The sequence below is a fragment of the Ammodytes marinus genome (assembly GCF_949987685.1).
Source record: "Ammodytes marinus genome assembly, chromosome: 3".
NCBI classification, from domain to species: domain Eukaryota; kingdom Metazoa; phylum Chordata; class Actinopteri; order Uranoscopiformes; family Ammodytidae; genus Ammodytes; species Ammodytes marinus.
In genome coordinates this window covers 25430440-25455071 of record NC_137232.1, presented here as the reverse complement: position 1 = coordinate 25455071, position 24632 = coordinate 25430440, and the positions used below count along the sequence as shown (strand labels likewise).

Here is a 24632-nt window from a genome sequence, read left to right as displayed (position 1 = left end):
CACTCATCTGCCACACATTAAAGGGGCTTTTTTCATTATGCAATTGTAGAATGCATGCGCATCAGCCCCACCACTGTCTGCTTCTTCTGAATTGGACTGGCAGTGGGCCCCTTTGGCTGGAATGTGATCTAGACGCCCGCTTCAGAAGGAACAGTCTCAGACGTATAGCTGACACTGCATTAGAGCCTCCGAGTGATTCACAAGCATTACTGTGACAGCAATAGACAAAATAATCGTTGTGGAGGCTGCAAATCTGATACTGCTAGAAATGTCTAAGGAAACATTATAAAAGATAGCCTACAGAAGAACAATTCTCACTCTTGAGTGATAGACAAATGGGATTATTATGAGATAAAAAAGATACGTTCACAAGCATTATGTTTGGCCCTGTTTACAAGAAGGCATAACAGGATGAGTTCTCTGGATTGCTTCCCTCTCAAAACAGCTGTTTTGAAAGAGTCCTATACAATTTATCTCTGTGACAGTCTTGGCCCATGTGAGTAGAGAGAAGCTTATGCCATCAACGTTGGGCAGCATCAATGTTCCTCACGGGTAATTGCTTCCACCTTAGGCTGCGACCGGAGCATCTAAAAACCACCGACAAACCCCGGTATCAGAAGGGCAATACAAGGAATCTGTCCAGCCTAAACAATAGTTTTAGATTACACTCTGTGACTTGAAATGCAATGCAATACACACACACCATATACACACACAGACACAAGTATCTGAAATTCATTGGTACAATTGAAGCTTGTGTTTTTCTTGTGTTATGGTCCTCCAGTTGATTAAAATATCTAACACGTATTGAAACAATCCAGTTCAGGTAAGAGGATAGATAGTAAAGTATACCTAGACTCTAGAGCCGCAAACACAAAACTGACATATTATCACCTTATAAACAATTTACTTTTTTTTTTACACAAACATGGAATAACATTAGCATTCATTTGGAGTTCATGTTGTTGACTCCTGAGAGAAATAAATGTCCCTTTTAGCTGCCACTATGTTCACAACCAGCTATAGTTGCTAACCATGTCTCGCTGCTGTTCTCAGCTCGGCTGTGGCGAGACTGAACCAAAATAATAATAAAGTTTTGTTAAAACCAAAACCAAAGAGTCGAAAGATGCATTGGTGTTCATTTTCTGAAGGGGGAATCAGTACTGGCGACCCCTTTCACATTACGCAGAATCATTGGATCCACTGTTGATCCATTTTCAGTTTACACAAAAAGAGTAATCAATATATTTCTTTCCAGTTGAGATCCCATCTCTTAAATCTTTCATGCAGCTGTCGGAGTAATCTGCATCAAGATGGATAGATATATTTGGGTTGTCTGATTTTGTGAGTCAGTGCTCATTTATGTATGTTCACAAGTACACAGGATTCCCTCTGTCTGTCTGAGACGGCCTCTCCTGGCCCGGTTTGTTTGCCTGTGAGACGTGGCTGTTTTCCACGCTCTTCCAGCCCAGCCCACCATAGCTCCATAGCTCCCTCTCCCACCTCCCCAACTTCTCTTCTGCGGAATATTTAAAAGGCAACCCCACCCCCCCCCCCCATCTCCTTGTTCAGCCTGAATGCCCCCCCCCCACACACACACACACACACTATTTTGCTGTCTCTTTTTTATGCCCTTTTTCATTCTTAAACTACCTCTCCCCCCTTTTTTTTTAAACAAGGTCCCTACAGGCCTTTCCCTTGGCCCGGCTCCAGGACAGTTGCTAAGTAAATCACTCAGTCAGCAGCAGGGCTAGTAAGAAAGCAAAGAATTCCACACAATCCTGAGCCTTTCATGCCTGCTCCTCTCTCTCTCTCTCTCTCTCTCTCTCTTTTTCTCTCTCTCTTTCTCTCTCTGCTTCTGATTCCTCCACGCTGTCCCCTCCCTGCACAGCTCCCTCTTCTTATATATTTTACCTTGAGCAAAAAGAGATGAGTCGAGTTTGGAAAGGGCAGATCGGGATTTTTAAATATATATATTTTTTTTTCATAGTGAAGGAAAGGAAAGGAGAAATATTTTGTCAGATGATCCCTGTGTGCCTACATTTTGCATGAGTTGGGAGGTGGGGGTCTGTGAGCCATGTGTTGGACGGCCCTGCTTTGTAGCAGCTACAAGAAATGCGATATCCTATCCACGTTTTCCACCCAGACTCTATTGTTGAGGGGGAAAGAAAAAAAAAGAATCCAATCCAGAAAGACGTGTGCCTCATTAAACGCGTTCTGCCTGCTCTTCTTGACTAATGCAGATTTTTGCCCAGACTCATTATACCCCCAAAAAATAATTACCGGTGAAACTAATTCTTACCCACTGATGCGTGGAGTAATTGTTGTGTAAAAAGGAAATAAAATAAATGGGTGAGGAGTGGGCTCCTAAATATAGAACCATATAGTCTCGACTTCATTCACAGCTAGAGCAGTGTTGCCAGATCTCGTGAAAGAAACAAGCAAACCAGGCCCTAAAAGAAGGCTTATCTAGAAAAATAAGATGACAAGAAACTTAAACTTTATTTAATGCATGAGCAGCAAGCCCAAATCAGCAACTGCACTTTAGAAGCAAGTCCAAATAACCGCAACCAGTGACAGAAAATATTTGTAAGCGACTTCACAAAAAAAACAAGCCCAAAGTCGATTATAAAAAGTGGACTTGGCAACGCTGAGCTACTTGGTTTTCTTTTCTTCATTTGGACCATAGCTGCACCATGTGGGATCATTTAAAGATATCTTGGGTCGTCCCATGATGGCTCACAGGAGAGGAGGGAGGGGCTGAAGCCAACATTAACCTCTTACTTTGTCCCTCAGGTGGTGATGGCCCCGCATGAACCTCCCGTGGTGTTTGTTGATAACTACATCAAGCTCCTGGCTGACGGCAACCCTGAGACCTTCCAGAAGATTCTGGACATGAAGGTCAGCTGCTTTGACTCCCACCAGTATTTTAAAGAAATAGTTCAAAATGTCTGGGAAACATGCTGATTTGCTTTCCTGTTGAGAGTTATAGATTAATACCACTGCTGTAGCTGTATCTTTTAATTTGACGCTTGACCTAGCGGCCTGTTAGCTTAATTAGCTAATTAGTGGTGGAAACGGCAAGCCTGGCTCTGTTTTAACAGTAACAAAAATCCCCTTAAATCCATTTATACAAACTATATCTAAAGTGTTAAATCGTTAGCATTAAGGTAGCTTGTAGGTGGACTTTGTTACCTTTTGAAGAGGCAAGCTGGTTCTAGCTCACTCTGAACATCAGTATCTGAGGGTGGTATTTATCTTCTCATTTATAGGGGAGTCTGTGATTCTTGAGAATGCTATTTAACAAAATCACATTCGTCAAAATCAGAGAATATCTCCTCATAATCCGCTACCAATCTGTATTGAATGCATGTGGGGGGGAAAATCCAGTGTTATGCACAACCTAGGCTCTGTAAACTGGCATGTTGCTCACTATGGTGGGCCCCTTTGTTAACGTACCAGTTAAATAATAATAATAATTGATAGGTTTTATATAGCACTTTATTGCCTAGGCACTCAAAGAAGCTTTACAGGGTTCCTGGTTCAATTCGTTCACACACAGTCATACCGGTGGTGGTAAACTATGAGAGTAGCCACAGCTGCCCTGGGGCAGACTGACGGAAGTGTGGCTGCCATTCAGCGCCAACGGCCCCTCCGACCACCACCTCAAACATACAGCAATCATACACATTCACACAAGGCAAGGTGGGTGAAGTGCAGTGGCGGCTCGCCCATAGAGGGCGATAGGGCGACGCCCTCCTTGAGCCATATCAGCAAAAAACAAAAATATAATAATTAATAATAATGATGATTTTTTTTTTTTTTGTATTAATAATCATAATTTATGATTTCAATACAGTTTTTACCTGCATCTAAGTCTGAATATCATTGTACAATCAGCGTCTGTGCTCTGTACCGTCACTCTGGGGCGATGTCGGGCTGGTTGAAAATCGCCCCCAGCGCTCTCATAGACATCAATGTAAAACTTTTTTTTTTCAAACTGCAAGCCTCGCAATGCAATCTCTATGGGTTCCGGGGGTGCTCGCCCTAACGTGTTGTCGTCATACGTACAGTAAACAATAAACCAATTACAGTGACTGATACAGTCACATGTCCAGTATGCAGCCCAGAGCGGTCATATTCAAGACCAACACAACTTTATATCAACTCAGGCTAGGCTGGCAAGCTACTTACTTGATCGGACTCGGACTAGGTCTTTCCCAGACAAAATGTAACCATCAAGCAAGTATCTACCAAGATGGATTGGGGGATCGTATAAACGCGGATTTTCACGGGGCTCGTTTGAACGGCTAACGAGGCTAGCAGGATGCTAATGCGCTAACGCTCTGTCCTGCTGCCGCTGCATGATGATTATGGACTGTATACTGGCTTTTTATCCATCCTGATGGCAGCACAGAGACCGCATGGATAACTTTGGGTGTCACCCCTATGCATCATCTCTCAGAAAAGGTAAAACAAACATTAAACATCAATCTGCATATACGAGCCAGCGCCGTTCAACAGCTGATCGGCTGTTGAACGGCGATCAGCTGTTGATCGTCGTTTAGCTGACAGCTGCTTTCTCCGTCCGACATAAACCCGCCTACCAAGTGCTGTAGACAGTAACCCAAACCAATGTGATGATTAGCACTGTTAATGTTGCACATGCTATGCCAGCATCCATTTTTGTCTCCTAACTTTTAAAGGAAGCCTATCTGAGGAGCACACTGGTAGATGACAAGTTATCTGTGATGGCCACAGCCAGATAATTACATCATTTTAGAGCTAAAATAATTTTATTCAAGAAATTAACTAACTTAATTTCCAAAAATACTGTACAGTGCAATGCTTGTCTAATGTTGCCAGAGTGGTTATGCCAGATGAACAGGAAAAACAAACAGTTAAATGCAATATGACATTGTCATATGCTATCTGATTTAGGTTAATTTTGGGTCATATTTCCCATCATGGCAACAATTGCCCCCCCTGAGATTATTGTCAGGAGCCGCCACTGGTGAAGTGTCTTGCCCAAGGACACAACAACCATGACACAGGTGGCCGGGTGGGGATCGAACCGCCAACCCTCAGATCGTTGGCCAACCCGCTTAACCACCTAAGCCACAGTCGCCCAAAGATTAAAGAGCCTAGGCTGTGTATTAACATCGATTTTCTTTTCAACGCACGCACAGTACGTACAGGTAGCGGTTCATGAGATATTTATTCATTTTAACGAAGAAAAGTATTCTCCAGAACAGCTGACTCCACCTTTTATCTATTGCTTTAACTATTGCTTTAACATTGCTTCTCATAATTATTTTGTGTGTGTGTGTGTGTGTGCGTGTGTGTGTGTGTGTGTGTAGGGTCTGAAACGCAGTGAACAGAGCAGCATGCTGGAGCTCTTCAGGCAGAGGCTCCCCACTCCACCCTCTGGGGCCGACGGCGGCTCCTCTCTCTTCAGTGCCCCCACACCTGAGCAGGAGTCCTCCCGCATCCGCAAACTAGAGAAACTCATCAAGAAGAGACTGTGAACTTAGACACATACTGAAATCACATCTTTAAAATTAAAACAAGAGGGTGCAGGATTGGGGGGGGGGGTTCTGCAGTTCCTCTCGAAGACTTGATTATGCTCCACTCAGTTATGGTGGAGGATTACAGAAAAAGCAAAAAGTGGACTGAATTTTTCCAAATCACAAGTTACGTGAACCCATCATGATGCTGGCGTATGAAGAAAATTCCTCAAATGCTTTTTGCTGTTTTGACACGTCATTTACTTCTGTAAACTCCAGTCTTTCATATCATGACACTAATATCTGGGCTTTGTAACAGCAGTACATGGTTGCGCAGTATATTTGCACTCCAAAGACCCGAATGTAGTGCTGTTAACTCAATTCTGCTTAGAGAGCCTCTGGGGGATGTGTTTAATCCAGGCTGATTGCAGGCAGCATGATCTTGATTTAAGTTGATGTATTCCAAGAATAGCCAAGGTTTTCCTCTACTGTTTTTCATTTCAAGTGAGGGACAGAAATTTGTGTGCAACTCCGCCATCCATTCAAGTGGACATGCGTCATAGGTGTCGGGATTGTTTGTGGGAACGTTGACGTTAAAATTAATGTCTCTGACTCTTGGGGTTTAGAGTCCCAAATGTCTTGGACAAAGAGGATCTTTGGATTTCCTGAATCTTCAGTCAGAACATGAGGCTGACTTTGTTTTGGCATTTATAATCCCTCTAGGTTGGCTTGGAAATTAGAACCAGCTAGCTGAAGTCTTTTTAACTTGGGACGTTGCCCAAGGGGGGAGGGTGGGTATACCGGGGTATATATTGTATAAGTGCACATAAGTACAATTGTGTGCCCTCAGTCCAAAATATTCTTTGAATACATTATGTCTACTTAGTGTAGACTGGAAAACAAGATGAGAGAGCGTACATTTATCCATTGCTCCATATACATGGCAAATTGCAAACTTCTGGAAAATAATATATTTTGTCATAAAATGCATTTCGAGTCTTTTAGACACTATAGAATGTGTTTGGGTCTCTGAAGCTCCCTCCTGTAGCCTATTCAGCAAAAATCAGTGTTTGAAGAAAAACAAAACATACTTCTTATTTAAAGTCAACCCTCTGGTAATGCTCTCTGATTTTGATGCCAGTGCCTCTGTTTGGCAAGTCCCAGTTAGATCAAAGGAAACTGTCTGCATTCATGTTCACATTCCTGCCTTTCCAGGTACAATATGCTAATTGTTTGTATATGTCTCAATTGTATACTGCAAACAGGTAATTGTTGAAGACTATTAAAACGTTGTCTCCGATATTCCCTTGTGCTTCATCTACTCCTGGGTGTAGTCATACACTGTTTCAATTTGCATTTAATACAGAGCACAATACCAGGCAAACTTATCAACCTGACCTTTTCTTTTTTTCTTACCATGGTCCAAGTTTGAATGAGGGGGCTGGAAAAGTTCCCATGGCCAGCTCCGTGTCTGGTTGCCACTTATCGCCCATCCAATCAGGATTTCGTAAATGCTTGAGAAGGCGTTTCCTTTCATGTGTGTGTGGACCGTGGCCTCTTTGAGTGGGAGAGAAGTTTGAAGACGAGCCGCGGGCAGCAGGACTGCGCTCACATTGCTTTGCTCGCTTCAGAAGCGGACTGAACTTTCACAACTCCTATCACACAGTCACAGTGGAGTTGGCCGTCATGCTTTTAACTGCAGGAAGTGAAGGAAACTTGATGATTCTCCTGCTGTGAAGTGGTGCTTTTAAGGTCTGGTGTTGGTGGCAGTCGAGGGAATACCGCCCGTTTGATGATATTTCCAGCGGGCAGTGGCGCATCCTGTCCGGGGAAGAGGTTCGCGGTTACACCGTGGGACTTTGCAATAACAGAAAACATAAGCTGTGAAGCAAGGAACTGTCTGCAAACTGGAAGTAATTCGCTTTCGTAAAAGCTGCGGTTTTACTCGCTGGAGTTTTGCAACTTTTTTTTTAACTAGAAATGGTTGGCAGGTTGAACTTGCCATATGTTTGTGAAGGAGACCCTCTGGATATGAGCTGCAGGGCTGAGAGAGGACTTGACAGCCCGGACTCCGGGTTACCCCCCAGCCCGAGCCCCAGCGCCTGGCTGCTGCCCGTGTGTGCGGAGAAAGCCGGGGCAGTGAGCCCCGTGTCTGAAGACGAGGGAAGGGGCTCCTTGGTAGGTAACGTCTACTACCCGACTATTCAAGCAATATGGTTGAACTGCCTCTGGAGCAAGGCAACGAACACAAATTGCAGCTGAACATGTTTTTTTTTCAAATACATATTTTGTTATTTTGTCATTTGATATGGAATACAGAGCTTGATAACACAAATTCCTAAGTAAATGTGTTAGGCCTATGGTGGTGATGTATACAACAAATCCCAGGTTGCCTTACACTGGATGATTTCACTGACTGCACACAGGAAGTTAGCTCTGAATGTGTTGCTGTGTGGCAATCATATGCCCATTGTTTTAATGCTCACTCTCTATGACCCGATATTTAAACCAATTGCCAACAAAACGCAGAACTTTAGACATTCCTGCAAGAAGTCATGGGTGGCCAACTGATGAAAGTGTGTCTCTTCAGCACTGAGCCCATGAGAACTACCAGTATTGGCTCCTTGTTTGACACATTTTCTCATTGCAGGTTCCAGTTTCAGCATCGGGATCTTTCCAACAGCTACACCCATTGTCCTTTGGGGAAGGCATAGCCCTTGATCCATTGCCCGCAAAGGAAATAAGGTGGGTTGGCTTGGATAGGAACCGTTCTGCATAGCATTAGACTTGCTGGAGGAGTGAGGCTGTGCCGGTTAGTGGAGAAAAAAGGCAAACCATGGGGACATGCAGACTGCAGTATGTTTGCCTTTAATGTTCTAAGATGGCCAACATCTGTGTACATAAGCACACAGGGGAGGAGGGACACAGACCTTGTGTTGCAATGTTATCAGCACTTGGTGCAGGTGGTTCGCAGACTATAGCTTTGCATTTAACAAAACATTTCCACTTTAAGTTAAGTTCTTTATTGTTAATTAAAGACCTACTTCACCGGTGGGAATATGAAGGTGTATTGAACTCTGAGATCCTATTTAGTAAATGTGCAAAAAAAAAATTGGTTCATCCTAGCCTGAGAAAAGGCAGAAAGAATGTTGTATGGTCTCACTGTCTAACCCTACATTTTTCTTACTGTGACATCACAGTAAGAAAAATATAGGGTTAGGATTGACAGGACAGCTGGGCCAAGGGAAGACTGAGGGAAGAAAAACCTCATTCATTATATTATAATAGTGATTTTATAATGATAGAACGCCGGTTCCGTATGGGTGAAGTATTCCTTTAACACAAGCAGATACACAAATGGTAAGTCACACAAGGTAATTGAAATGTGTATCTCCTCTAACCCCTCCTACTTCTATTTAACACACATTCAATTCTCCAAAGGGGGAGGCATCATAGCGCAGGCAGGGTTAGCCAGTGCGGTGGCGTCCCTGGGGCATTTTGGGGTTAAGTGCCTTGCTCAAGGACACAATGGTAGAGAGAGATGGTATGCATCGTAGATGTAACAATTCTTTTTGCTCCCTCCCACACAGATACACCTCATCCGTGCACTACGACTCTTCGCGCCACTTCATCACAGGCGTGGCCTTGAAGCCCACGGGCCAGGGCCTAGAACACTGCAGGCAGACCGTCATGGCCGTGCCCCACAGCACATGGCGCCGCTACAAGACGCAGCTGGAGTTCCAGCCTCGCCATCGGCCGCAGCACTTCAGGAGCACCACCATCGTCTACCCCAAGAGAACCAGCGCCCTCTTCTCCACAGAGCTGAGCTACGACTGCCACCGGCTATCCCGACGCTTCCTCTCCAGCGTGGAGCTAGAGGCAGCTGGCCCCAGGGAGCTACCTCAGTGAGAGGGAGGGAGGGAGGGAGGAGCAGGTGGCAGTGGGGACACATTGGGTTGTTTTTTTTTTACCCCATGGCTCCTGTACTATACTGTTGCTCCCCCTTGTCAATACACCATGTCAGTCCCCCTTGCACCATGTGGGTCCCTAATGAGTCGTGCATATGCAGAACGGCAGCCATCTTTGACAGCTAGCTACGTCTACACCACCTGGTCATATGTGTATGCTTATACAGTAATATAGGTTTGTTTACCACAGCCGCATAGGCAAAGGACGTGCACACACTCACGCACATGCACACGCAAACAGAGATGACAAGACACAAGCCCCTTTTACACAGAGATTGCGGCATATTGACGGAACAACATCACTCCAATATGCCGGCTTTGCTTGCTGCTGTGTTATTTACACAGAACCAAGCAACGCCGGCCTGCTGGCGCATCAGTAGCTCCTTTTACACAGCGCTCCGGAATGAAAGAGTTGCTTGTAAACAGCGTCAGGTGTGACGTAAACATTTAGCGGCTCCTGCTTCAGCTTGTCGGTCTTTATTTCTAGCAAGTGACCCGTTCGCTATACGTTATCCCTTACTTAGCCTAGCTTTCCCATTGTACAACTTCTCCTGGGCAGAAATAGACTCATCCACTCTGCAAAATGAAGCGCGGGGTTTGGATTGAGCAACGGACCTCATGATCAGATAGATTATACGCCGCTCCTTTATTTGGTGATTTTACGGGACATCAGGCCGCCGTGATTAATGTTAAACACACGTCCTTCAACTGCTAACTTGGTCGCATGTTTAGAACGTAGGGTATGGAACGTCAAACGCCCCCCTGTTCCGCAACAACAAGCTGGAGCATTTAAACAGAGAGGCGGAACTGATTGTGTCAGGAATCTTACTACCCCCCGAGGTAGTAAAATTCCCGGAACAATCTCTCGCACCTTTCTTCCCTCGTTCCGCAACGGTCGCATTTAAACAGCAGGGTGGAGGGCCGAAAGGCCGGCATATTCCCGGCTTTCACTGGCTGTGTAAAAGGGGCTACAGACTTGATGTGCAATTTGCAGGAGAACACTTCACCCATTAGCAATGTGTCTTCCCTCACGTCAAATTAAGTTGGTCAAGTTTGCAAGAGTGATTGGTTTTATAAATTTGAATGATGCGGGGCCTGCCTCTTTTTGATAAATTGTTAGCAATCAAAGTGCAGAGTGCTTTCGGGAAAGTCCTTACGATGTGCTGCGGGAGTTTGTACGCATGCAAAGAAATCACCAACTTATCCACACTGTACAAAGTATGTTGTGTAGCTCAACACATGGTTTGTTTCTACACAGGGTATTGTGTGTTTCTGCACAACATTAGCACATGCTAAGCTTTTCTCAAGCCTTCTCTCCGGCCACTGTTTATGCCATTCATAATGTTTTATGTGAATGTTCGAAGAGTAAGGGAACTTTCATGTCCAGTGTGATGTGTTTTGCTAAAACAAACTGATTGAAGTAGGTAGTATAGATGGATCATGAGTGTGTTGAGTAAACAGAAAAGTGGATAAAGTTTATTTTTCTTTTTTTACATCACTCACTGAGATACTAATGAAAATCATAAGCTGCACGCCACTGCTATAATTATTTTTTTTGCTTGACTTGGAAGGAAATTGTATTTATTCTGTTGGAGTTTTAGGTTGTGAGGTTTTATCAGCTGATTAACGGGTCCCTCCACAGTCATGGCGATGGATGTTTTTGTGAGGCCCATTGTGCCTTATTGTTGTATCTGGTGATGCTTCATTTTTTATATATTAGTCACAGTGCCGGTGTAAAAATAAAGTGTTAATTGGTTTAACAACTGTATATTTTACAAGGGAGTCATTTGTCTTTTTTACTTTTTAAGATGAGCAGCAGCAGATGATGATGATGATTCATTTGGCATACGAAAACTCACTTACAAGCCATTCACCACAGGAATGGCATGTAAATATTCTTAAAATGAGACATGATCCACAATTATGTGCTATTGATTTGTTCAGGTAATATATACTTTCAAATGGAGTGGATTTTCCCCTTTTTCTAGATTGGACCTATAGAGACGTGTTTACAATTGTGCTGCTTCACTGTCCTCATGTGGCCAGAAAGGGACATTGCTATAGGAAAACGTTTTCATTCCAGAGCAGAAAGGATTCTGTGCTTCAAATCACATTTTCAACAGATTTTAATTTTTAATACAGACATTTTGTAAATGTTGGATAATTTATATAGCATGCAACCAAAATGGTACAGGTTCACTACAATTGGCTAGACTTAAAGGTGCACTATGCAGTTGTTTACATTTGCAGAGCCTGCAGTTAGTTTACAAAATATGTTATCTGCATATCATTCTTAGTATTGAATAATTGTATCATCATAAATAAAAACTAGATTATTTTTGAGGAAACGTAAGACTAGCATATATTTGTAAACCAAACCGTGGGCCCTGCTGCTATACAACAGTGAAACAGTAACTTTTCAACAAGCTTATAACTTCAAACAGTGTTCTAGGGATTTCATTTTCCTGTGAAGAAAGTTTATTTAGTTGTACACCTTAGAACATGTTCACTTCTCTGACACACTCAAAGTAGTGCACCTTTAAAGTAGGTCATATTATAAATGCTTTCTGCTTTATACAAAGTGTTATCCAGGAAAATGGTTAAAGAAGTCACTGTGTGATTATGTTGACAAACTGACTGGGGGGAAATAGAGAGCCTCTATGATATCAGCCTGAAGCTTATTCCACAAACGGTCTCTAAAGTAAGTAAATTCTACTTTGAGTGTGAAAGATAATTAATTCAATGTTTCTTGATAATGTCTGTGACAGGGGGTTTCCTCAGAAATTGTTGCCACCATTGGCAAACAGTAGGCGTGAAGTAACCCCTTACACCATCACCTCAGTGTATATCACTCTTTGCCCTTTTATTGCACATTACCCATCTGGCCCATAGCTTGGGCTTGTCCTTTCTCTTAACATTATCTGGCATTTATTTTCTTTGTCCATATTTTCTTCTAGATGTGTAGCCTTAGTATTTGATAGTTATCCTGTAGGCTATTGATATTTGTAGATCATGTCAATGATTACATTTAATGTTGGTCTTGGTTCATCTTTATATTTTTTTTTTTTGTAAAAAAAAAAAGGTCTCTGAAATTGTCTGTAGGCTAGATGTGTGTAATGAGCCACTTAACACATTGTGATTGCAGTACTACGCTCTTGATTTGAAAACTACATTTACCCCACATAACCTGAATGCACCATTGACTGAATGGGTATGACGTAGAAGTAGGCTATTAGATCTGACAACATCGAATACTATTTTCAATTTTTTTAAGACAGTAACAGTTTACATTGTATTGAAAGCCTTTACTTATTACAGTGATGGGTGGAAGTTTTGATAAGAAATAAATATAATAAAAAATAAATAAACGTTCGTCGCGTTTTACGCTATAGTGACGTAGGGGCACATTTCGAGGGCACGCCCACACTTTCCCGCATGGCGTCAGTGTTTTAATGTAGTTCATAAGTAAACCCAGCTCTATCAATGTATCTGTATGCGACAGTGAAGGATTGTATGCTGTACATCGAGCTTGGTCACGTCTCCGAAACAGCTGTATTGATGTCAGACGAGAGAACTGCTCTTAAACGAAACTCTACTCTTGGATATTGGGCTCCTTAGCTTGTTATGCTAGCTGGCTAACAGTGCTGCTTTTATGTCCATAATTTTTACAGAATGAAGACTTCTAACGGCAACACAAGTCTCATGGACATGTTCGAAAAAGGGAAAGTCCTGAAAATATGTGCCCCAATGGTTCGATATTCAAAGTAAGTCCAAGTTGTTTTCTCTCTGCAGTGCTAAAGCCTGTTATTATTGCAGTAATGAACTACATGTACAATTTAAATTGGGATGAACACTTCAGGTGAAATGCATTCAATGTCAAGTATGTAGTTGTTATTAATCATAAGTGTGCCATCAATTGTTGTGCTCTAATGTTAATGTGACATGCTGTACTGTGGGTACAACTTACATAACGTACATGGTGTATCTGTTGCACACTAGGCTCAGTAAAGTCTTTTTTTTTTTGTCCATTTAGGCTTGCATTTAGGTCCTTGGTGAGGAAATACAACTGTGATATTTGCTTCACCCCAATGATAGTCGCTGCTGACTTCATGCGATCTGTCAAAGCCAGAGACAGCGAATTCACCACCAATGAGCGTGAGTAGCAACATAGCATTATAGCTTGCTGCATCACCAGTTCTTCTTGTTGTTCTTGCTCATGGCAGGCGGATCACCAGTTCTATGGTTCTAAGGGCTATTGTCCAATATGATATAGATCTGAGTGTATATACTGCATTCGTCATACTTTCAACTGTAAGGTTATTTGTATTCTTATCAAATTACTGTTTAATGGTCTCAATTTTGCCATGATTATGCTTGCACTAAATATTGTGTATACTGTTAATGCTGTTAATATCTTAACATATTCTTAACCACGGTAAACCACCCCTCACTGTTTACGCCAAACATTTGCACTTTTTGTTAGATGCTGAACTGCATTGTGTTACCTCAGTAGTAGGGGAGAACGGGGTAATTTGTCACATGGGTTGGATGTCACATTCGTTATATCTCGCCACCAGAGCACGCTAGCTCTGAAATGTTGATATAAAAAAGGTCCAGAATTGGGATCAGAGGTCACATACATAGACTTCCTTGGAGTTAGACTGCTGCATTTCAGGTGAGAGGATGGTTTGTGTTTTTCATGTCAAATTCAAAATATTTTGCTTCTCAGTATTTTTCTTCTAGGCTTTTACACAATGGGTTTATAACAAAACACTTGTTACCCTCAGAAAGTGTGAAGGGTATACTATAGTTTAGATTGTGGTTAGCAAGCTAATTAGTTGTCAGATGGTTGTTGGCCTTGATGCTAGCAAGAAATTCAAGTTGGGGTTGGTCGTCAAATTTTTTGGGGGGTTGGTTGTCACATGTTATCTCAAGGCTGCAGCCAGAAAAGGAACCCAATAACGAAAGAAATTGTCAAGCTGTATCCTCACTGACACCCCAGAGAAGGAAAGAATAGTCCAGGAAAAGGCAGCTAGCAAGCAAAAGAAAAAAGGGCAACAAAATCAAAACAACCCAGTGCATCCCAAACTAGACCAGCTGCCAAGGCTACAGTAAGTTATGTAGGCCTATTTGTCAACTTGACAAGGCAATTAAACATTCAAATTTGGTTCTGCCTCCTTGCCTTCTTTTTAAGATTATTCCCATTAAGATAACATTGTGACAAACAACCCCATAGTGTGTGACAACCGACCCCTTGATGGGGTTGGTTGTCACAATGTGTCAGAGTGTCTTTGATGGTAAATTACTTCTTCATTACAATAAGTTGGAAAAAAAGAGAGACACACATTTCTAGCCAACACCTTAAGCTTCAATTTAATGTAGGAATGGCTATTGACAGATGTTTTGGTGATGAGCAATTCTCACTAGAGTAAAAAGTGTGCCTACTTACCCCGTTCTCCCCTACTTATACACTATGCAGTGACAACAAAGTTTAATGTAATCAAATCTAATGCACAACATCTGAGGGGTATACTACGAAACAAACTCAACAGAGCCCGGCTCTCTTTTTTTGATCTGGTTCAACATAACACATACCCTCGCTCAGAGCTAACCGGTTTCACGAAGGAAGTTATCAACCTCTTATGTTGAACGAGGGTTTCGGCTTCAGGCTCTGTGCGCGATCTAGCCAGGTAGAAAGAGAGCCACCTTTCGTGATACTGAAAACTCTGGCTTCAGACTCAACAGACCTCGCTCAGCCCTTAATCTCGCTTTGTAGTATACCCCTCTGGACACTTGAGGAATGTGTTGTTAATGTTAATCATGAGCTTTGTGCATCTTGCCATGTCGCTATACGCTTTGGAATTGACAAGACTGTTTCAATTATTGTTCTTTTTTTCTTTTTCCTCCTCAGATGACAGGCCCCTGGTGGTGCAGTTTGCTGCGCATGATGCCCAGACTCTAGCTGATGCGGCCTGTGTGGTTGCACCTTTCTCAGATGGAGTTGACCTCAACTGTGGCTGTCCCCAAAGGTGCAACTACCAACAATAGGCCCTAATACATTTTGACCTCCAGTCACTTTAACTCTGTGATTTCAGCATTTTGATTTTGGGATCAAAAGCTCAGATATTCATTTTTAATGAAAAGAAAAAGAAACGGGTTTCTGTTTTCATCCATATTATCTGAATTACCAATAAGGTTTTATCATGATGGAAAATAAGACAAAAAGTAAATTTTTCTTTATCTAGGTTGTTTGTTCATCTTTGTTGTTGTTTTCTTCCAGATGGGCTATGTCAGAAGGATATGGTGCATGTCTCATCAACAAGCCTGAACTTGTCAAAGACATGGTAACACTTGTCAGGAACCAAGTGGGCAATCCAAACTATACAGCTTCCATCAAAATAAGGTAAGGTTATTAATAAAATAAGGTTTTTATTTTAACTATGCACACAATTACAAACAGTGTAACAATCGAGTACCACCAGAGAGTATGGACACTTTTTTTAAACTGTAAAACTCCCCACTCAGGGTTGTAAACTAATAATACATGTAAATAATATGGATCATGTTAGTTTGTCCATGTTTAAAATATGAATACTACAACATAATAAATTCACTTCACCCACAGAATCCACAAGGACCTGAAGCGGACAGTGGATTTGTGCCAGAAGGCTGAATCAGCCGGTGTGTCGTGGATAACAGTCCACGGGCGTACATCAGAAGAGCGCCACCAGCCAGTCCATAACGATGCCATAAAGACCATCAAGGACAGCGTATCCGTCCCTGTCATTGCCAACGGGGACATAAAGTACCTCCGTGATGTGGAGACCACTCACCAGCTAACTGGTGTCGATGGTAAGTTTGGACTCTTCACCAAGTACAAATATCTATGGACCTGAGAACAGATGCATAAATAACTGTACTCCCTTTCAAATTTGTTCATTTCTTGTCTGTTGTGATTTTCTCATTAGGTGTGATGGCTGCGCGGGGGTTGCTTACTAACCCTGCCATGTTCGCTGGATATGAGGACACCCCTTTGGAGTGTATATGGGAATGGGTGGACATCTCTTTAGAGCAGGGCACTCCATTCACCTGCTTCCACCAACATCTTATGTACATGCTGGAGAGGGTTAGCTCGCAGCCCGAGAGAAAAGTGTTCAACTCCCTATCCAGTACCGCAGCTGTTATAGATTACCTCCAGAACACATACGGATCAGGGCATGATCTGGGAACATGAGCATATTGATGTGATATTTTTTATTTGAGCTGATTTTATTTTTTATTTTATGTCAAATAAAATTGCAAAACAATAGCTTGTATGGGTGATGTCTGTTTTATTTTTTTTATTTTTACAAAATATCAAAGTAATATTAGGGGTTCTCTTAAACAGTAAGGAGTTCATAAGTCCATGCTCGAGTTTGTTTTGCCTTTCATTATATAGTTATCACGTTACATGGGATGCAGCTGATCACCCACAAAGATCATGATAATTTTGATCCTTTTATTAATATTAAATGTCATACAGTGCCATATTCTTGAAATCATTATCAAATGTAGTCTTTGCGGTTAGAAAACAATACAGCTTCAGTTTCTTAGTAAAGAAAAATAGCAACAATCATTTATTTGTGTTACATTGAAGAATGTATGAAAACGATATGTCAAAGAAAGCAATAATATAATCGAACGTTAATTTTGTTAATGAGTAGGAATAAAGGGGTTGACCGGAAGTTATGCCATATCGCCTTCAAAGTAAAGTTGTATTCTGAATCCATGTAAAGAGCGGACAGACAAGAGTCAAGACACTCAGACAAACATCCGAACATAGTGACATTTGAAAAGCGAATACTAAAACAAAGAAACGAGCCGTATCAATGTTTGATTGCAAACAAACATTTTAGTTTTATTATTTACAGTGGTTTAAGGAAGTACAAAAAAATACATATTTAATTTTGAAAATTAATACCGGAAGCGAAAATCTTCACAAGCGTTTGCTGTAACCGGAAAAGAGAAGCTGACAGGAAAACTTTGCCCTGGTTCATCTCGAGTTTTCAGAAGTTGCTCTCTTGTAGTCAGTATTTTGGCTATTTGTTGGTAAGTTGCGTGTTTTTGTTTTTAGCTGAACTGAGCCAGGCTAACATTATTTGAGAAGGTTTAACCAGTTAGCTGTTTGTTAAATGAACAAGCTAGCTTCTACTTACTAGCGTTTGGTTAGATTGAAGGAGCATGTATTCATGATTGTTGAACGAGGGCAGACGATTAAAAGAAAGAGTGCAATCAATATAAAAGCCTTTGCGTATGATATGGATATTTGGCTATAAAAGGCATTTAACAATATAGTATGTGTCACAAATTGCTAGAGGTAGCACTGTAACGTAAGTAGATTAAAATGCCGTGAGTTTCACATACTTAAATCTATCCTCTGCGAGTTTACGTTAAGGTGTGTGAACTGTGAACACAGTGAGCAAGGAGCTTAAGTTGTAATTTTATATTTCTTTTAAATATTACTTTTTGCTATACGTTTTTACATCCGTCTTTGTTGGGGTTCTTTTCAGAGGCCCACTTAAGATGACGCTGCAATGGACTGTTGTGGCGACCTTTCTTTATGTGGAGATTGGTATCCTTGTCATCTTCTGTTTACCCTTTATCTCACCCAGGAGGTAAGCGACAATTGCTCAACATCCTGTGTGTGTGTGGGGAGGGGGGGGGGAGTGTGGGTGTGTCTGTGTGAGTGAGGTTTATATTACCAAAACATGGTATATGATTATCAACAAAAGCGTAGAGAGTGGGGAGTGCATTGCTTTGACAGAAAAACACTGTCAATCTTGGTGATTTTGCAGGTCTTGATCTTGCTGTATGTTGTACTCTGAGTGAGGCTGCTGTTACATACTGCCTATACATAAATACTACGTACTGTGTTTGCAGGTGGCAGAGACTTTTCCAGCTTGGAATCTGGAGTAGATTGGCTGGTGTCTGGAACAAGGTGTTTCTCACAATGATCGTCGTACTTGTTGTTCTCTTCCTCGGTAAGTGAAACATCAAGTATGTCATTGTACATAAAAAAAGGTTAACATTTTTGGGTCCTTTGCCGTATATTGCTTACATTTTTTTCTATTAAGATGCTGTGCGTGAGGTGAGGAAATATTCAGGTAAGGACATTGGCTCGGATGCCAAGCTGCAGCCAAACATGTTTGACCACCTGCACATGAAGCTGTTCAGAGCCCAGAGGAACCTCTACATCTCTGGCTTCACCGTCTTCCTCTGGCTGTGAGTCTTTGCTCTCTTATACTCATATACACTCACCGGCCACTTAAATAAGGTACAGCGGTTACATTTTTTGTTAACACATATAACTTATCAGCAAATCACATGGCAGCAACTCAATGCATTTAGGCATGTAGAACTATTCTGAGTATTTCAGAAACTGCTGATCTACTGGGATTTTCACGCACAACCATCTCTAGGGCTTACAGAGAATGGCCCGAAAAAGGAAAAAATATCCAGTGAGTGGCATTTGTGTGTCTTGTTGATGTCAGAGGTCAGAGGAGGATGGGCATACTGGTTCAAGCCGATAGAAAGGCAACAGTAACTCAAATAACCACTTGTTACAACCAGGGTATGCAGAATACCATCTCTGAACGCAAAACACGACCAACCTTGAAGCAGATGGGCTACATCAGTAGAAGACCCCACCGGGTGCCACTCCTGTCAGCTAAGAACAGGAAACTGAGGCTACAATTCCTACATCAAAATTGGGCAATATAAAAATTGGAAAAGTCTTGCTTGGTCTGAGGAGTTTGATTTCAGTTGCGAAAGTCAGATGGTAGGGTCAGTATTTGGCGTAAACAACATGAAAGCATGGATCCATCCTGCCTGGCACCATCAACCATGCCACGTTAAAAGTTGCTTAAATCTCCTTTCTTCCCCATTCTGATGCTCCGTTTTAACTTCAGCATGTGATTGGAAGATTAGATCTTTGTTTTATAAGCAATTGAACCGGTGTACCTAATCAAATCAGTTTTATTTGTATAGCCCAATATCACAAATAAACATTTGCCTCAGTGGGCTTTACATTCCATACGACACCCTGCCCTGTAAAAAACCCTTTATTGAGATTGAAAAAATTGAGAAACCTCAGGGAGAGTTGACAGAGTGATCCCTCTCCCAGGATGGACATACTGCAATAGATGTCATAAGAAGGGAAAATCATAAAGGAGTCAATCATTGACCAGATGTTTACATGGTGGCCGGTGAGTGTACATTAGGTGTTTCCTCAACCACTGCTATTTAAATTTTTTGTTTTGTATGTCTTTGCAGTGTTATGAAGCGAGTTGTCACATTGATTAACCAACTGGCCACAGCGTCCAGCACTACGGCTGCTCTTCAGGCCCAGGCTGATGGAGCTAACCAGGCTGCCAAGAAATACATGGAGGACAATGAGCTTCTGAAACAGGTCAGCTTCAAGTTGGTTAAGCATACAGAAGACTGAGCCATCAGGTCCACCAAACAAAAATGGCTTTGGAGATGTCAGGTTTGTGCGAATACTGATGGCACAGGGACAAAAGACTTGAGGCTGACCACACACTCACCTCTCACCCACCTCAAATAACTCAGGGTGTGTTCAACTGCCAAAGCATCAATGTAATCTTGACAAACCAGTTTAGTTTAAGTTAGTTCAAAAGAACTGCCCACTTGTTTGGCTTCTACTTGACATGTATATACATATCCCTCCATCCGGTTATTTAATAGTGGATTCTGAGTCCTTTTGCTTGTCAGATTTGCTATATCTGGGATATCTTTTGAGTCTAAGGATCCCTGGTATGCCCACTAGATGTGAATTGCGCACTCTGAACGTCTTGCATTGTGGTAGCATGTAACTGACAAGTACCTGTATTTTATCATGTATTTGAGGTCCATGTGGTTTGATGTATTTCAGACTCTGATGGAAGGGAAGGGCGACAAGGCTACCACCCAGGGCATGGAGCTGCTGAGGGAAGAAGTGGAGAGACTGAAAGAAGAACTGAAGACCTCAGAAGATTGTTAGTATTCATGCCCGCTGTAACTATTGCGTTGTTTTATACACACGTGGTAAGTGTTATTGATGGCTTGGCCAATGTCAGTCATGTGCTGATGTGTTGCCTGTTTCCTCTCCAGCCCTGAAGAGCTCTCAGTCAGAGGCAGATGCCATGAAGAAGCAGACGGATGGCCTCGCCAGAGAGTACGACAGACTGTTGGTTGAACATCAGGAGCTGCAGGTGAGGCTAACACAGCAGGATAATGACTTGTTAGCTCCTTCGCTACCTAGATATAGCAATTTCAGAGTGATGTCAACACAAGGCAGCTTTCAGGCTTGGCTTTTCAATAATTCATGTTTTAAGAAGCCTGTCCATTTCTGCATCAACTCAAAGTCTATTAGTTTTACTGTTGAAATGTTGAAAAAGAAACATGGTGGGGAAAAAATTCCATCGATTTCCAGTGAAACAGTAGCCTAGAAATCCAGACCCATATCTAGAATGATATAGGGTCTGACTCTGCCACGATCAATAGACCTTCCCAACTCAAGGGGCGGCACCTACGCGTGCATTTCATATACCACTGCATGCAATTGGATAGCACTACAACCAATCAGAGCAATGAACAAGGTGACGTTTTAAACCCTGTTCGCTTAGCGAACAGCGGGATTAACTGGTAAATTAAACTTTTGCCGTGGTCGGTCGGCAAAACAGAACATTCCTCTTTCTTGCTAATGAAAGATTTGAGTGCCGTCTTCCAAATGTTACGTGTTGAGGCCAAGCCGTCTCAAACTCAAACAACATATCCTTAGCCATCTGTTTTTTACTATCACGGCTTCGACGGCGCATGCACAGCACTGTCGTCATCCGGTTACGTCGGCCCCAGAGCCCCATACATAGGGCTCTGGCCCGCCCATATCAGATAGAACCAATTGAAACCTAGCTCAGAATTTTCTGACATATTTAATGAGCTTCAATGGAGAATGTCCAGACCAACAGGCGCAGCAAATTTTATTTGCCAGCGGCAGGTCTGTGTTTCCAGGCTAGTGAAACGGTGAAATAACATATTAACTGCTATTTTCTTTTCTTTTCAGAATCTTCAGGATAGCGGAGACAAGAAGGAGGACTAGTGATCGTATAAACCACAGTTAGATCGTCTGATTCACAGACTTTCGGCTGACAATCAGTATATGTTTTAAAAGCTCTGAGCACCTTTTTTATTAGGACAGTAGAGTGCAAGAGTTTGTCTTGAGCTAGAGCACTCTGTTACTGTGCTAAACCGCTATGAATGTATTTTGATACTGTGGAGGGAGATTAGCCAGCCTGACTATACATTTGAAAGAGGACAATGTTCCTGCAGACAGCCTCCTGCTGTTCTGGGTCAGCCTGCCCCACCCACGATTATAATATGAATGTATATCTCAACCTGTCTGCCTCCCAACCTGTCTCCCCCTCCTCTTCCCCCACCCAGCTTACCTGTCTACCTGTCTCCTACCTCCCCCACCCCTGCCTGTCCCTCCTACTCAGATCAACCTGACCCCTCCCATGTTTTACAATAACAAGGTATGTATATTAGAACTGTCTGCCTCTCAGCCTGTCTCTCCTCCAAACCCACGGTTAGACGCCTCCCCCCTGGGGAGTAAATGTTCCTTAAATATGTGACGATTTAAGGAAAGGTTGTCACTCCTTGTAACATACTTACCTGTGTTGGAACTAGTGACCCTCCGCGGAGTTTCTTGCTATTGATTGAAAATAAACCTTTTGCTTCTACAAACGTATCAATTGTTGCTTTTTACCACTACAATACCTTTATTAAAGCGGCTACAAGTAACATTTAAATATATTTTAAACAGCCTCATGTTTCCTCTGATAATCATAAATTACCTTTAACAGCAAACGAGACCATCAGTGCAAAGAAAGACGTTTTTAAATAGTTTTTATTACTGCTTTTGGTCTGGTCGCACACCCAGTCCGATTTTCGGTTCGCTCGTGCAGGCTCTATGGTCACATATCCATATTGGTCGCAGATTTCAGTGTGGCGCAACAACGTGATTTGAGAAGCCTATCCCTCCAGGTGAGGGAAGGGGAGCGGGAGCCTTGTTTGAGACAGTTATTTGTCGTCATAATGACTGATAACGGGGCTGAACCATCAAAGAAAAAAATTAAAATGCAATGAAGAAAAGCTAAAAGGGAGAGTGATATAGGCTACGGGCGGGACGAGGGCGTTCCCAAGCAACGTGTATACAATTTCACTAGAGCGAAACTAGACTGCAGTGTTTACTCCTAAATGAATGAGCGGTTGGTACTAACACAAAGTTTGCTTTGCTTCACCATCTTCAGATAACCATTATCTGAAATAGTCATTATTTACATCAACAACACAAACACATTACCTCATCGTGATCCATACTAACTGCCGTCTCTCGTTCATTTGCTTTCTGTGAGGACACGTCTGCTGCATCAACTCATTGCAATCAGGTGTGTGTGGCAGTGACTGGCATTAGTTGATGCAGTGTCAAAACCACTCTCACGGAGCCGAAAAGAGACCTCACACTTTCAACCCACGGACATGCACTATATTGCACCCTTCTCAGTTCACACTCGCACGCCTGGGACGCGCTAGAAAACAGCTTTGCGACAGCGGGCGTCGTAAAAATACTACCGCTTTTGTCCAAAGGGAACGCCAACGTGCCATCTTACTCGTAGTGGCTTTAATGTGTGTATTAGGGACACCTGCCTCACCCAACAACAGTATGTAAATCCTGCCTGCGCTTGTTTGGCTCTGCAAATAGAGTTTGCATGTACAGTTGCTTCTTTAGACAAATCCTCTTCACGTGTTCTGATAAATTACAGCTGATGCAAATCTAAGTAGTGGTGCTGAATGGTTATTTCTTTTGGTATCCTCCTTAATTCGATGGTGTCAATTGGTGAAAATGTGACTGGATTGTGAGTGTGTGGATTGTTACATGTCCGTTGTCATGACAGCCTTGTTGCTGTGATAGAAGAGCTGTATTTTTTGTTCATGAAATCACATTGAAAAGTGCCTTTTTAGCTGGACATAGTACATTTTGTTCAATAAAGATACATTCCTTAATACTATGCCTTGTTTTGAATGATGTTGCACCGGGAATAAATAACACCAACCCCTCATTTGATTGGATAGTAAAAGTTTTTATTTTAGTATTAAGTTATACTTTGAAATTTTACAAAAATAATCCAAGAAAATTATTTACATTCTGATTTCTTTAATGCAAGGGAATACCTTACTTAACTGAGAAAATGACTACCTTCACCTACACCGCTTTCTGCTCCCCATCAGACGCAACCTGTGGCCACCTCTGCCAGAAACTGAACCTGAATTTGTAAAAGACGATACAGCCACCACATACTGTATGTTACCAACATACTACATGTCCACTTGGGAAAACAAAGTCTTACAAAATGATAATGCGTTTTACATTTACAAAGACAAAAGTATCTATAAATAAATATAAATTGTCTTGAGATTCAGTAGCTAGTCAATTTATTTGACTATTTTTCAACAGATATTAAACTAATGGGTTCTGATGGATAGGATAAAGCTTTTCAGGAGAATAATATGATAAGAAAAAACCTGAGACTTGACCATGATGTGTGTGGCGTTTGGCACAGGAGTTCATACATGTGCAAAAGTACATGCACAACAAAAACTAACCAGTAACACATAGTATAGCAATTTTGTAAGCGAAAAAAAAAGCTCCGCAACGTCCAAGAAGTAACACATGCCAACCACCAGACACAAGAGCAAGCATTCTCCCATTCAATACAATACACTTCATTTACATACATGTGATACTGCCTCCTGGTGGACATTTATCTATGAAATAAGAGCAGCCTGCTCAAGCTTTTTTTAAATACAATTTCCATTTTAAGTAACACAAACTATAGAATAGCCAGACCTGACTTTGGGCCAATATTAAAAGACAACGGTTTTAAATTCAGTCAGAAATGGCATTTTTTTTTTCTTTTCTTTGGAGTTTGAAGACATGCAGCCTGAAATAGACTTAAAGAGGACCTATTATACTACTTTTCTGGTCTTAATTTCTTGTTTTACACTGCTATAGAGCAACCTGACACGAATCACATCACAAAAAACGTAGATTTTCGGGAAG

General features: G+C 41.9%; 3 protein-coding genes across 3 annotated transcripts in view; all 3 read left to right on the top strand.

Moving 5' to 3' along the window:
• vps53 (VPS53 subunit of GARP complex) overlaps window positions 1–6807 on the top strand; it is a 31948-nt gene extending 25141 nt beyond the window's left edge. The window contains exons 21-22 of the mRNA XM_080053340.1: window positions 2797–2901; window positions 5361–6807. Coding sequence (XP_079909466.1) covers window positions 2797–2901; window positions 5361–5528 — 273 coding nt within the window. The 3' untranslated portion in view covers window positions 5529–6807. The remainder of the gene's footprint in view (window positions 1–2796; window positions 2902–5360) is intronic.
• Window positions 6808–6916: 109 nt separating this feature from the next.
• rflnb (refilin B) lies at window positions 6917–9416 on the top strand (the record flags this gene model as incomplete). The annotated part of the gene is made up of 3 exons (XM_080053351.1): window positions 6917–7685; window positions 8158–8252; window positions 9098–9416. Exons 1-3 carry the CDS (start codon window positions 7488–7490, stop codon window positions 9414–9416), a joined length of 612 nt encoding a protein of 203 aa, XP_079909477.1. The 5' UTR covers window positions 6917–7487.
• A 3502-nt stretch (window positions 9417–12918) lies between these two features.
• Window positions 12919–23575, top strand: dus4l (dihydrouridine synthase 4-like). The gene is made up of 14 exons (XM_080024821.1): window positions 12919–13035; window positions 13147–13239; window positions 13509–13630; window positions 15387–15504; window positions 15756–15878; window positions 16101–16327; window positions 16444–16690; window positions 18025–18129; window positions 18395–18495; window positions 18589–18736; window positions 19787–19922; window positions 20406–20508; window positions 20624–20724; window positions 21576–23575. The coding sequence occupies exons 1-14, from the start codon at window positions 12959–12961 to the stop codon at window positions 21609–21611; spliced, it is 1737 nt and encodes a 578-aa protein (XP_079880947.1). The 5' UTR covers window positions 12919–12958; the 3' UTR covers window positions 21612–23575.
• The last annotated feature ends 1057 nt before the right edge of the window (window positions 23576–24632 follow it).

Coding starts and splice junctions, on each gene's coding strand:
- dus4l (XM_080024821.1), top strand. CDS start 12,959: ATGTATCTGTATGCGACAGTGAAGGATTGTATGCTGTACATCGAGCTT. Junction 13,631..15,386: donor CGAATTCACCACCAATGAGC/GTGAGTAGCAAC, acceptor TTTCCTCCTCAG/ATGACAGGCCCCTGGTGGTG. Junction 15,879..16,100: donor ACAGCTTCCATCAAAATAAG/GTAAGGTTATTA, acceptor CTTCACCCACAG/AATCCACAAGGACCTGAAGC.